This window comes from Echinops telfairi, unplaced genomic scaffold, assembly GCF_000313985.2.
Source record: "Echinops telfairi isolate 266 unplaced genomic scaffold, ASM31398v2 ScPeMD7_7400;HRSCAF=8409, whole genome shotgun sequence".
Taxonomy (NCBI): domain Eukaryota; kingdom Metazoa; phylum Chordata; class Mammalia; order Afrosoricida; family Tenrecidae; genus Echinops; species Echinops telfairi.
In genome coordinates, this window is record NW_022111300.1 from 43,345,531 (window position 1) to 43,359,506 (window position 13,976).

At 50.3% G+C, this 13,976-nt stretch overlaps 1 protein-coding gene across 2 annotated transcripts in view; it reads left to right on the top strand.

The window, feature by feature from the left end:
• Positions 1-3,685, top strand: part of WDR7 (WD repeat domain 7) — a 349,883-nt gene extending 346,198 nt beyond the window's left edge. For both annotated transcript variants that reach the window (XM_004703006.2, XM_004703007.2), the window contains one exon: positions 827-3,685. In XM_004703006.2, the coding sequence (XP_004703063.1) occupies positions 827-1,030 (204 nt within the window). In that variant the 3' untranslated portion in view covers positions 1,031-3,685. The remainder of the gene's footprint in view (positions 1-826) is intronic.
• The last annotated feature ends 10,291 nt before the right edge of the window (positions 3,686-13,976 follow it).

A 13,976-nucleotide genomic window follows, 5' to 3' on the forward strand; every position in this document is an offset into this window, starting at 1 on the left:
CATAACTGGCAAGTCACTGTTCTTAAGTGAATGCACGAGGGGGGTGGGAGGGACGCGGCCAGATACAAGTACCGGCCCAAAAATAAAGTGCCCAAAGTGGACAGAATCTACCAGAACAAGCCCCGGGGAGCATAGACAAGCGCTGATGCGGCTTCCCTGCAGACACGAGCTCCCGCGGTACCTGGCTCGCTAAAGGCAGGGGAGGCGTTAGGCGTTTTGCTCAGTGCCCACTGTTTCCCAGACCCTTTGGATTCGGTCCTGCCATTCAACTCCTCTGGTATCAGTTGCCTCTGCTGTGGGCAGCCAGTCCACACCCTCAAATTTCTGTGTGTGTGTATGCGCACGCACGTGTGTGTGCACCCCAGGCAGACACGCTGGGACAAGTCCAAGGACACCCTTGGGTGTCCTTTGTGGTGGTTGTGAGTGACTGCAGAGCTGGCCCCTGGTCCATGGCGACCACGTGCACAGTGGAGCTGCAGCTCCATGGGTCTGTGTTGGCTGGTGTTGGAAAGTAGATCGCCAGGCCTTTCTTCCGAAGCACTGCCCAAAGCACACAAACTCAGTCACAGAGTCGATGCCGACTCACAGTGACGCTCTAGGGCAGGGTAGAACTGCCCCTGTGGGTTTCTGAGACTGTCACTCTTTGCCGGAGTGGAGAGCCCTTTCTCCTGCGAAGCAGTGCAAAGCCGGTTAGAAATGAGCTCCTCCCCGAGTCTGAGTAAAGCTCTTCGTTGCGTCCGAATCACCTCCTGGAGGAGATGGGGACTGTCCATGTGTGTGTCCTCTGAACCCATCAATGTCCATGTGTCACCCTGTCTCCCTGCAGATGAACACCTCACTCCTGGGAAGCATCGGCATGCTGAATTCGGCCCCTCAGCTGCGCTGTATCAAAACCTACCAGGTGCCCCCAGTGCAGCCCGCCTCCCCCGGCTCCCACAACTCGCTCCGACTGGCCCGCCTCATCTGGACCTCCAACCGCAATGTCATCCTGATGGCCCACGACGGCAAGGAGCACCGCTTCGTGGTCTGAGGCCCCGTTGCCAGCTGCTGCTGGAGCCCCGCCCTGCCCTGCACTGCGTGCACCTGCCCACACGGGCATCACAGGGCAGGCCTGTCCGCAGCACTTCTGCACGGTTCTGGGCAGACCCGACTTGCCACTCATTGACTAGAGCATGCGCACAGTGCCACCAGACGTGGCCGCCCCATCATTGCGTGGTTTTCCCACCCCGTATAGGTGGGGCAAGGCGGTGGTTGGTCCCCATTATTGGGCGCCACAGAAGCCTGGCAATCAGTCAACACTGTGATTGCAATCCCAGCCCAGGTCAGAGGTTTCAGGGACACCCCTCCCCCAAAGCACGCCGGAACTGCCCTCATGACATTGGTTTGGAGGTATGGTGGCCTTCAGAATGACCGAAGTTCTTCTTTAGGTTACCTGAAACATACTGTTGTTTACCAAGAAAGTTCTGTGTTTACATGTTCCTGGTTTTCTTTCTCTCTCTCTCTCTCTCTCTCTCTCTCTCTCGCAGACTCCCTCCCTTCTTTCCCTCCTTCCCTACCTGCCTTTGTCCATCCGTCCACCGATCCATCCATCCTTCTAATGGGGAACAGTGTAATTCCATGTGTTTGCCTTCTTTCTTCCCCTCCAGTGATAGCTAGGAAAATCATCTCATTCCCGAGAGTTGAGCCACAGCTTTCAGAATAGCCAAGTGATTTGAGCCTCATGAGAAAACAGCAAAGAGAAATGCTTGCCCTGCAGAGCATACATTTGTCAGGACAACGCAGCCACCTCACAGGCTCACGTCCTGCACAAGTGGCCATGCATTCGGTGGTCTCACATTCAGGTCCTCACTGCTTATGATCTAGATGTTAACCAGGCAGTGGAACCATCCCTTAAGGAACTAGCTTTTGTCATAAAGAAGTAAGCTTGGAAGCAGATATTTTTGTTTAACTTAGACCCTGCCTGACCCTTTCCTCAGAAGCTTCCCGAAGCTGCAACCCCGTGCGTGTGACAGATGTGCCCATATCACAGAGTCATCACAGGCCAGCCTTCAAGCATCCAGCGGTCAGTTCAAGGACAGCAAAGAAGCCATCTCTTTCAAACAGGTCCCCTAGAAAGTTAATTTCAGGACTGTAGACCCCGAGAGTCAGTAGTGGGACACACATTGCAGCGGGCGTTCCCATTTCCTCCTGGTGGCACATGACGCTGGGTCCTGCTCATCGTCATGGGGAGAGAAAATTGATCACATACTTTGTATGAATTATTCCTAACAAACTTTAATCTGTATGTAATTTGGGGGTTGGCTGGTTAAGTAAAATGGTCTCTTAAAGACAGAAGAAATAATTTCTTACAGTTCAGTGAAGACCAGGCCGGGCCCCCAGAGGAACCCAAACAGAGTGGGGCATTTACTGTAAGAAGGAAGTCAGGGTGTAGGTGATGCACAGACGCCTGGCCGGGCGCCTTCTGCTGTGGACTCCTCTCCTCGGGAAGGCAGTACGCAGTGAGGACCGTAGGAACGCCCCTTTCGTGCTGCTGTGACGTGTGCTGTGCCCTCCAGGGACAGATGTGTGGACCGCCCTTTGTTTTAGACTCTGGGTGTGCTCTCAGAAGTGACTATGCCCCGTGCATGTACATTATATTTATAAAGATGTATGCAGTTTGAAGTGACTATGCCCCGTGCATGTACATTATATTTATAAAGATGTATGCAGTTTCCAGGGACGAAGCGAAGCTCTGTCTCTCGCCAACCTTGTGTGGTAACCATGCTATTGCATTCGGTAGAGACATAGAGATGTGTGGTAACCATGCTATTGCATTCGGTAGAGACATAGAGATGTGTGGTAACCATGCTATTGCATTCGGTAGAGACATAGAAATGTGTGGTACAGTGGAGGTGCATTTTCTTTTTTTGGGGGGGAGGGGACTCCCCAAGTCTTTTCTGTACCCAGCACCCGTTTACTTCACAAGCCTAAATGAGAATTAATTTATTCCTGACTACACAGCTGTTGTGGAGTGATGGGTAGAAGTATACCTTAGAGAGTTTGGGGGGAATTTTTTTTTTTTTTCATTGTATCAGAAAAATGGCGCCCGGGACCAGAGGCAGGGCCCCACACATGCACGTGTGGCCGCCCCGTGGACACGGCAGCAAAGCCGTGTGGCCAGACGAGGGGGTAGCCGGTGGCAGAAGCAGGCCCACCTTACACCCTCTGCTGCATACACAGGTGACTGGCCAATAGGGCACTGTGTTGGTACCACTCTGGGGGGTGGGTAAGCCCCAGCTGTGAGACCGGGCGCCTCTAACTGCCCCACCAACAGTTGCGTTCTTGTTACCACAGACCTCTTTGTGGCTCTTTGGGCAGCCACAGCCCCCGACCTGCCCCAGTGTGGACCGCTCGCACTGACGTGCATGCTCTGTATTGTCCCCCAGTGGAGGCGCTTAGTGTTCTCTTGATTTTGTTGGCACTGTATTTGGACTTGTCCTTGTAAATGGAAAGACCTACGTGGCTTCACGGGTAATTTCCAAGCAAAAGATGGCATGGCGCGGCACGTGTCTGCCAATGTTGTCATGATGGAAGTCACTGTATAGCGAGCGAATTATTAACATGCCTCTCCAGACTTTTCCTGAGGGTTCCTCTGCATAGATTCTCCCCGTCGCCGTGTGTAAAATAAAAACAAATCGTACCGAGATTGTGGTCTTCCCACCTGATTGCTTTTTCTGTTGTTCACTCTTCTCCATCGCTCGGTTGAGCTCCAAAGCGCTCCCTCCCCTCTCGCTGGTGCCCAGCCCTCTCCCTCTGGTTATTCGTTGTCTTAGAGAAAGAAGCTGCCCTCCTGCGCGGCTCACGCTCAGAGAACCTCCCAGAGAGACTGCCTGCCAGACACCCAACAGCCTCTCTGCGACCCAGGCACGGGAATTGTCCCCCGGGCTGCTCCTACAGAGACTGCTAGTTTTATCCTGTCAGACTCGATGGCCCAGGTCACCTGCCCCGGGAGGTGGGTGAGATCAGTCCGTGTGGCTTTTCCTTCCCCGCTGGTTTGGAGTGGATTTGGATCCCTGAGGGAAAGGGGGGAACGGTCTTCAGGAAAAGCAAGAACAACAAAACAGGTCACCTTTGCTCACAGAGGATGTGTGCACGTGGACAGTGTCGTCCTGTTCTTTGCACCTCCAGCTACAGGGACAGCCTGAGTCGAGGCCATCGTTAGGGCTCAGTGTAATGAAGTAGAGGCAGCCGTTGGATGCAGCCCGGGCTGGGGCCCCCTCGGGTGCAGGGAGTCGGTCCAGAGCTGTGGTCACGTCAGGTGATGACTTCAGCGTGTCCTTATAGGGAAACGGGGCAGCCCCCGTTGTGTATGATTGGTGAGCACATAAACGGAGCAAATGTGGAAAGGGCATGACATTAATAGGAAGGTAAAGCCAAGCAGTGCCGGGTGAACTTTCACCTCTCACCCCGTCGGCTGACTGGCGGAGCCGAGCAAGGAAGAAAAATCAATACTTTGGAGCCAGGAGGGAAATATTTCCAACATCTAACTAGAGAATGTATTTTGACAAGGCCAAGATAATCCACGCTGCACAGGAGAAAGAAAAGAAGCCTCATTTTTAAAGCGTGGCACTTCAAGGTGCTTCTGTGATGGCTTAGAGACCGTCAATATACACAAATACCAAAGGTCACACAGAAGCCAGTGGAATTTCAAAAATTAGATGCTTCCTCCTTTGGGCTGTTTACAAACTTGAAGAAAAAAAAAAGATGAAGATTTGTGCTTGTAATTTTCCTTTAAATGAACTCAGCTCACGAGGGTGTATTTGGGGTCATCATTCCTGCTTTTAATCAAGCCTTAACAAGGACATCCTGATAAATGTTGAGGGGTTTTGTGGCTCCTGAATGGTCTTTTGAGTGATTGTATCGCATGGGCTAAGAGCTCTGCGTTTTGTTTGGGGACTCACGTTTCTCCTGCCATGGTGGCATCGTAAATCACAGCCCCTCCTTTCCGTGTAGTGCACTTCTTTGCCTCAGAGCCTCAGTCCTGTATCTTTGGAACTCGGATGGCTTCTAGTTTCCATAGCCCCTGTAAGCAAATTACTTATGAGAGTAGTCTAATTAGTGCCCTTCTATGCGAAAGGCTTAAGCAGTGCGCTCCATCCTCGCCAGCAAGATTAGATCCATTCATTCTGCAGACAGATGCTCCCATCAAGCAGGTATGGATTATTTTCGTTCCCACCGATAAGACAGCCAAGAAGTCGAACAGTGCCCAACCTTCCCGCCAAGCCAGAGGACAAAGGGATCCGGAGTGCTCTGCGGATCGAAAGCCCCCAACTCGAGTGCTTGCTCATGGTCACCAGTAAGCTGGCTCTAAACAGCCATGCGACTGGGATTATTAAAACGAGAGGGAAAAGAATACATCCTCAAGTTGTATACCCTCTTATTTTGGGAGGGCGCTGGTTGGGGAGGGAAGTAGATCTGTTGGAGAGTTTAAGTCTCTTTTCATCTCAATAGGAAATCGGGCCGTCGAGACGCCAGGCTGTGCTCTGAGATGCCCCAGGGAAGACCAGGAGTTTAGTACACCCCTGGTTTGTAAGAGGTGGCCAGTCTATTGTGTGCGGCCGTTCCGTCCAGGAGATTGTGAATGTATATGCTTGGGAGACTGGCACATGGTTAACAGGCAGTGTGGTAGGCAGCACCTGCAGTGCCTCTGTTCCTTGGAAAACATTGTGGGTTGTTTTGCCTTCTCGCTGGACCCCAGTGATACGGATGGACAGCGTATCCAGTGGAGACCCTTATGGTTCGAGCGAGCTCCAACAGCCTGTTTGCCATGTTGCTGGTCCTTGCCATCTTGATTCTTCTGCAAAAGTTGTAGACATTGGGGAAATGGCCAAATATATGCCGATGGATGGGACTGGCTTTTGAAATTCTGACTCCTCCTTATGAGAGGGAGTAAATGAGTGGAAGTCCTTTCCTGCTGCTGATGCTGAGCCCCTTTGCGATCTTGCCGAGAGAACACAGTGGAAGAGTAGGGGCTCCACAGACAGGGGGCAGGAGCAACGAGAATGTGGGCTGATGAATGCGGCCGGGCTCATGTCCTAGTAGGCTTCGCAGAGCCTCGGCATTTGCCCCTGGCCTTGAGGAGTAAACACATTAACGAGGAGGACAGAGAGGCTGTTGTAAGGTGGGACTTGGTGGAATCTCACATTTTTACATGATCTGAATGGCTGTCGAGACGGCAGACTGACAGCCTCAGGGCCTGGCGAAGGCCCTCTCGACCACCCAGATGCTGCCTTTGGGCTTGAAGCTTCTCAGGGCAAGGCAGAAAGACGACTGTGCCGAAGGACGTGTAAGCTCTATCAGGCAAGAGACCGAAGACGTCTCTCGCCAGGCTTTCACTAGTCTTTCAGGCTTGTTTTCTTAAAAGCTCTTTTTGCTTTCAAAATAAGTGAGGCACACTCTATGCCCTGAATCTAGTGTCTAGCCAGCAGGGTCCGTCAGATGCCCACCCCAGTGCGCTGCCCAGCACGCGAAGATGGAGGCATTTATTCCCTCCACCTACTGGGCAGCCTGCTGTCTGACATCGCCTGGTAGGAGATTGCTTCAGAGCAAACGGGAGAGCTGTGTTGCCCCAGGCCCTGACCCCTGTGCTGACCCCAACCATATCAAGTGAAGGAGGAGCAGGGTAAAAGCCCATCCACGGCTTCATTTCCAAACACCCTTGCAGGCCCTCAAAGCTCTAGAGCCTCCCTCCCATCCCCCCTGCCCCGACCCCATGGGAGCAGCCGAAGCCTGCATTGCAGCTGCATTGCTGTGAACGCCTCCCTCTGCCCCATGCTCACTGCCTGACTCCCTGCAGAGGGTCTGCTACTCCTAAGAACGAACTCAAACCAAGCACACTGCCACCCAGTTGGTTTCTGTCCCCCTGTGACTCTAGAGGACAGAGTAGAAGTGCCCCACGGGGTCTCCAAGGCTTTAAGTCTTCATAGGAGCTGATGGCCCCGTTTTGTCCCATGGAATTCTGGTGGTTTGCAACCAAGGACCATTCAGTTAGCAGCCGAGTGCTTTAACCACATTGCCACCAGGTTTCCTTGATCCTGACAGCACTATGTAATCTTCCTACATGCAGCGCACTTTCATAGACTGCCCCCCGGGGAGCCCAACCTCTGACCTTGGGGACCAGGAGCGAGCCCAGAAAAGCAGATTCTAACAAGCAGAGGGAACTCGGTCTCCCGCTGACCACGGGCAGCAGGCATCCCATCGTGGTGGCAGGTTCAGGGCCAGCAGGAGGGGTGTGACTGTGACAAATGGCATTGACAGGCAGGTGGAAGGGAGGCACTGGAGAGTAAGTGCACTGTAGCAGGCCGACACAAAGCAAGGGACCATGGGAAGCAGAAGGACAATGGGATTGCATGGCTGTGACTGAGTCCCCTGGAAAAAGACAATGAAAAGCGGAAGATGATTAATCACCCATTAAAGGCTAGCTCTGAAAGCCAGAGAGACTTCTTGGCAGCATCTAACGAAAGCCTCATCTCCTGCCCCTGAAACCACGTTGAGCACTGAACGGAGGACTTAATTATAACAGAGGGAGAGGTCCAGGGGACCTTGAACTCAGCCTCTGCAGGCTGCTGCACTTATCCTCTAAAAGGCTAAAGGGGAAGGGATAGGACTCAGGTCAGTGAACTCCACCTGGAATCCCCAGATCCTGTGACCCGCTCTGAGCCTGTGTAAGGACCAACTTGCCCCTCTTGAAAGTGAGTACGTCCCCTTCTCTTGGGGGCGTGACCATGGCCACTCTCCAGCAGAACAATGCATTCTCTCGTCACCCGCTCCCCTCATCTGCCCAGTTCAGTAGGATTAAGTCCCAATATAACCTGGCAGCCAACGTGCCAAGCCTGCCGTTAGGAAATGACTCCATCCAGGAAAGATGTTAGACCTAGCTAACGTGGACCCACAGGCACTGGGACAGTTAGAGGGCTGAATCTTAAGGGTGCTCGGTCCGAGAGCGACTGTATGAACATAGACCACGGAGAGCTCCTTGATATGGGATTCAACACCCAAGCAAGGGCCCAGGGAGAAGGCTGCCAGCAAGGAGCTCACCTCGGAGAGAATGAGGTTCACGCTCAGGTCAAAGGCCAAGCAGAGTTGCCATGTCGGATGGTAGAAGACGCAGCAGCCCAGAGTGACAGCTGGAGTAGCTGCCCTATGTACGGCCTGGAAATCCACCAGATGACTGGAGAAAGGCGGGATGGTAGCATCTGGTCCCCAAACCCAAATGAAGGTGGCATCCTCATCGTAGGCCAGGGTGAGGATAAGAGAGACTGTCCCAGAAGGGGGCTCCTGGGAATGATGGGGTGATAGGACCCTGGAGTGGTAGGTCCATTTATCATAATGAGCAGCAAGGTTGGCGTGGTCGCCAGAGGGGGCCTGACTTGTCGAGATCTCTTTGGTGATGATAAATAACACCTGCCATCCCTTGAGGCAAGATCAGAGGGCCAACAATCTATACAACCAGAAGAAACTCAGGATGGATGGTGAGAGGCTGGCAGCAGCTACCCCAATAACTAAGCAAAACCGCTCAGCTGACTGGTAGGCGGGAAGGGCCCAGTTAGCAGGAGGAGCTCGGGGACACCCGTGGATAAGGGTCTGCACCCGCTCCCTAGCGAGCAGCTAGAACCAATGTTAGCAGAGGCTCCTGCCAAGAAAGAGGAGAATTCCGAGTGGATAGCAGAGGAGTGGTAGCCCCGGGCCAACAACAGGGTTTGTCGTTTGTCTCACTCCCATTTCTCTTAGAGGTGTCTCTCAGAATCCTAGCTGAGCTACTCCCACACTTTGAAGCAGGTGGATCAGAGTGAGGCAGGGGCTGAACCATCACGGATGCTGTGGTGTGCACGAATTCCTCCAGGTGCTGGGTTGGTTGGTACCTACACCTCTCAGCCGGGGGTTGTTGAAAGACATTTTCTCAAGGCCGCGCCCTCTTTCTCCAGTGACTAATCAGTCATGAGGCTACACAGACTCAACCGCATTCATTGTGGCTCTTCGTCCTGAAAGCCCACTGGTCTTTCCTCAGTGGCGGGACACACAGCCACAGCCACAGCTTGGCTGACACCTTTGTTGTTGCAGCTACAATAGAGTCCTACCATCCTTGCTGCCTTTGCACAAGGGCTGGTCCCTAAAGCACTTCCCAAGAAGCCCTCGTCCGCATGCAGCATCTCCTTCCCACAAAATGAGCCCTGGGAGGGCCAGGCTCAAACCTGCCGCCGCCACCCAAGAACTGAGTCACTCTCAGCGGCAAATCTCCTGATGCCCCGGTTTCTTACAGTTTCTTCTTTCTCATCTTACAGATGAGGATCATCATCACACCTCCTTGTCACAAGGATTTAAAAGAGAAAAGAGTTGAGGCAGGCAGGGCATAGACTTAACAGGGTCTGATGCTGAGTCAGTAAAATACGTGGTCACTTATCCTTGTGAGGTCTCCTTATGAAATCTGTCCAGTCTGCTGCTGAGTGCCAGGAAAACAGGCTGTCTCGTTACATTTTTCCGTCTGAGTTTTATTCCTTTCTTCAACCCAGATCACAGTGTCACTTCAGAAAAGTGAGGTGGAAAGGAACGGGTATTTCTGAGAATTCTTTTTGTACTCAACACTGTATTTGGTTCATTCATTATTCTGTTTAATCCTTAATCCTGAAAGCCATGAATTATTATCTCCTTTTCACAGATGAAAAAAATTGCAGGTCACATAAGATAAATGATCAAGACTGCACAGCTAATAAAGGGCAAATCCAATATTTGGATCCTGGGTGCTCTGCTGCCAAGGCCAAGGTCCTCTGTGTCCTCCCCCAATGTGTACACACACACACACACACACACACACACACACACACACACACACGAGGTAGGCAGCAGGAGGCAACCCCCTGTGGTTTCTTAGAAACAGAAGGGACAGACCAGTGTCCCACTACGCCCCTCTGACTTTATGGCCATTGTGCCAAATTTGAAAAGATCTAGAATTATTTGATTCTCACATGTGAGTAATAGGACTATTTGACCATGAAACACTTGAGTTTAAATATATGAGCTTTAAATTGGAATGCCCTCCAAGGAGTGATTTTATTACAACTTGGGGAGTGGCATTCTGTTTTTGTTTTTCCGCTCCTCTGAATTGGATTTCTTTGGGGAACTAGAATTTGGTTTAGAGAAACCAGTCCTCAGTTCCATTAGGTACTGCTAACTGGCCCACCTCTCTCCTGGGCTGCACGGAGTTTCCTGTCCCCCTGGCCTCTCCTGGCCCCAGTGCTTCTGGGTGCTGCTTACTTAGGATGCTCACTCTCATACTGACTCCATAAAGAACGGAGGAGGTAGAAAATCAGGTCTCATAGCTCGAGAGTCCCTAGCAGGTACAAAACACGCTCTAGAAACTCATGGACTTTGTCGCATGTACTCTGGACACACTATCAAGAGGGACTGATCCCTGGACATCATGCTTGGCAGAGGGTCAGAGAGGAAGGAAGGCCCTGAAGAAGATGGATTGACACAGGCTGTGACAATGGGTTCAAACATAACAATTGTGAGGATGGCTCAGCCTTGGGCAGAGTTTTGCTCTGTTGTAGCTAAGATCACTGTGAGTCAGAACTGACCCGACAACACCCACCCACAACCAAGAAGTCTAAGGGCTACAAATGGATCAGAGACCAGAGCTTGTAGGGCTCACCTCCCAGACGACTTGAACATACGTCTAAACCATAGGTTCCCAATTTTATTTGGCATTCCCCACACCCTTTACAGAAAAAAAAATGTTCAGAACTGTACCCCCACCCTCACCCCCGGTAATTAAAAATGTTTGTATGATAGCCCAAATGTTTGTATGATAGTCCAAGATAAAGTGTAGGCATCTGCTTCGGCAGCCCTCCCAGATTGTTCAGTGCCCACCAGGGGGCGGTATTGCCCACTTTGGGAAGCACTGGTCTGGATAGAACTATTACAAAACTTCATCTCTTCACTTGGCCGGCATTCGCCAAGGAAGACTCCTGACACAGACTACTCCAATGGCTTCCTACACGTTGCATTTATGAAACCTTAGCTCCCCATCCTAGAGGATCTCCTTCCTGGAAACATCGGGATCTATCGGAGCAAAAAAGGACACACACCAAGGCCCACACATGGTAAACAAAAGACCTCTTTGCTAACAACTCAAGTGGCCTGATTTGAGGGACTAGGTGGACTTTGTTTGATGTTTTATGAAAGAATATACATTGTTCTACCTACTCCTTCAATACTCCTGACACTTAGCATTATGCCTGTTATTTCTAAACCATGTAAGTAAGGGAATAGATGAGGCTTCTAGAAAACATTAGTAAGGGATGAACTGCAATTTAACCATTCACCTTGGCTCTGGTTCCCTTAACAGCTGGACCAGAGGAGGATCGTTGCTGCTAGTTACTATTTCAATCAGCCCTGACTCATGACAGCCCCACGGACCCTAGATGGGAGTGTGACCAGATCCGACACCATCCTCATGATATTGGACTGCTCAAGCCCATTGTTGCTTCTGCTGTGGTGTTTGAGTGCCTCTTATCCCAGGGCCTCATCTTCTAGCACGACACGGACCATATTCTGTTGTTGCCCTTAGAGTTCTCACTGGTTAACTTTCAGAAGAAGGTCATGAAGTCTTCCTTTCTGGTCGTAGTCTGGAAGCTCTGCTAAACCCATCCACCGTGTGTGGCCCCTTTTGTTGTTTGAAACCGCAGTATCCCAGCAACACATAAGCCACCCCTGCACAACACACTGACAAGCTGGTAGTGGAAAGGTACCTTAAATAGCCTGGATCACCTCATACAGAGAGGACCTGCCGTGGGCTTAAGGAAAGGTAAACTTCCCATCTCCATATTCTGAGTGAAATCACTCTATCCTGGATCCTTACATACAAGTATCTGAAGGAAGAAGTACCATATATACTAGAGTATAAGCTGACCCGAATATCAGCCAAGGCACCTAATTTTACCATAAAACTGCATTAAAAATGTGCTGGAAAACTCGGCTTAACCACAAGTGTAGATGGTAACATATATTCAGACTATGACAGGTACTTATACAGGACGTCACTGAAGCCTCTCAAAAATATTAGATTAGACAAGACAGTCCACCTTCTATAGTTAGAAAAGAGAGACACTGAGAAGTCAAGTAACTGGCCTAAGGTCACACCGCTCATTAAGTGCCGGAGGTGGCCTTGAAGCCCAGAGCATTCTTTCCTCTCCAGTCATCGACATCAGCAAAGCCAGTCCTACAGAAGTTCAACAGGAGACATGCTTCATTCTCTTATTGATTGCATAGAAAAGCAAGGAGATCAAAATTTAATCTTCATTTACTTATTCCATAATCACTTATTGAGTGCCTATTATTTTCCAAGCATTTCTAGAGAGAACTAAACTAATACAGCCCAGGCACTCATATCCTGTATGCATCTCCAAGGCTATCCAGCTAACAGGGCTTTTGTGAAACCCATCGTATGGTTAGGCATGGACACACAGACACATACACACACCACCATTTCCTCCTGGGCTCTGGATGGTCCTCTAGGTCAACCAGGCTTCCTTCTGCTTTCTTAGGTGCATCAGGCTGCACTCTGGTGGTTCCAGCCCCCGGAGCCCCATCAATCTCTGACCTCTTCTCTCCAGGGCTTTCAGTCCTAGTATGTGTGAACAGAGTCTGACTGGTGCAATGGAAACTCAGGGGGAGGAGGGGCAGGAGAAAGGAAACAAGGAGCAGTCATGTGAACGTATTCAGTCAGTTGCGTGCTGTGAAATTTCAGCTCATCCGTTCATTTGTCCGTTTGTGTGTCGACAGCTGGGAGAAAGATGAGGCGTTCTACTCCCGTAAAGAATTACAGTCTCGGAAACGCACATGGGCAGTTCTACCTACCCTATGGGGTCACTATGAGTTGGAATTGACTCGATAGCAGTGAGAATTTTCTCGTGCTTGCTTTCAGGTGTAGAATCTAGGAGAGTCTAACAGTCTCCTTTCATGCTGAACATTCTCCTGTTCATTTTCTCCAACCTTTCATGGGGCCACCTTCCCTTAGACACGATCAAGGGACATCACCGGAGCAGGGACCAGAGGGACTCCTTAAGAGTATTTGCACCACACTGGGAGAACACATTAGGGGCTGCTGCAGAATCCAGATATTGACTACTGGGCTGGTCACATGGAGACAGGAGGCTAAACAGACAAATTCACCATACGTTTGGCGGGGGAATAGACATTGTTCGTGCATGGGTTGGATTGTGCTGGAGGGAAGAAGAAAATCAAAGATGGCTCCAGGATTTCTAGCTCGAGTAACTGAGAGCCGATGGTGTGAATTCATGCAAGGGATGGAAGATATTGAGAAAATCCCCAAGACGAGTGTGCATTGAAACGAAGAGTTCTGCTTTGACCATCGTGAATGCGAGATTCTTGTGGGATTCGCAAGTGGAATATCAAGTGCATTAATCGCATGTAGTTTTCCAAGATTTACAGAAAACGATGTTAACAAGAAAAATACAAATAGCCCAATAAAAAAAGCACAAGACATGAATAGACTGTTTACCAAAGACAGTATTCAGGTGGCCAACAACCACATGTTCATGAGCAATAAAAGAAATACAGATTAAAACAACAATGAGATACCACCTCACACTGACACTTTTAGAAAAATTTCAATGAAAGACAAAATACTAATGGTGGAGAAGGTGCGGAGAGATTAGAACACTTTCACGCTGCTGAGGGGCCTGCAGAGTAGTGCCCCCACCATGGAAAGCAATGGCACTTCCTTAAGCAAATGCAAATACAAATACCTTATGAACCAACATTCTCTCTACTGGGTATGTCCACTAAAGATATAAAGCATACAACACAAACAGGCCTCTACACAGCTATGTTTATTGCATCAATCTCCACAATAGCAAAAATACAGAAACAACCCAAAACTCCTGTTGTAGAGGAATGGATCAACAAATGCTAGTACG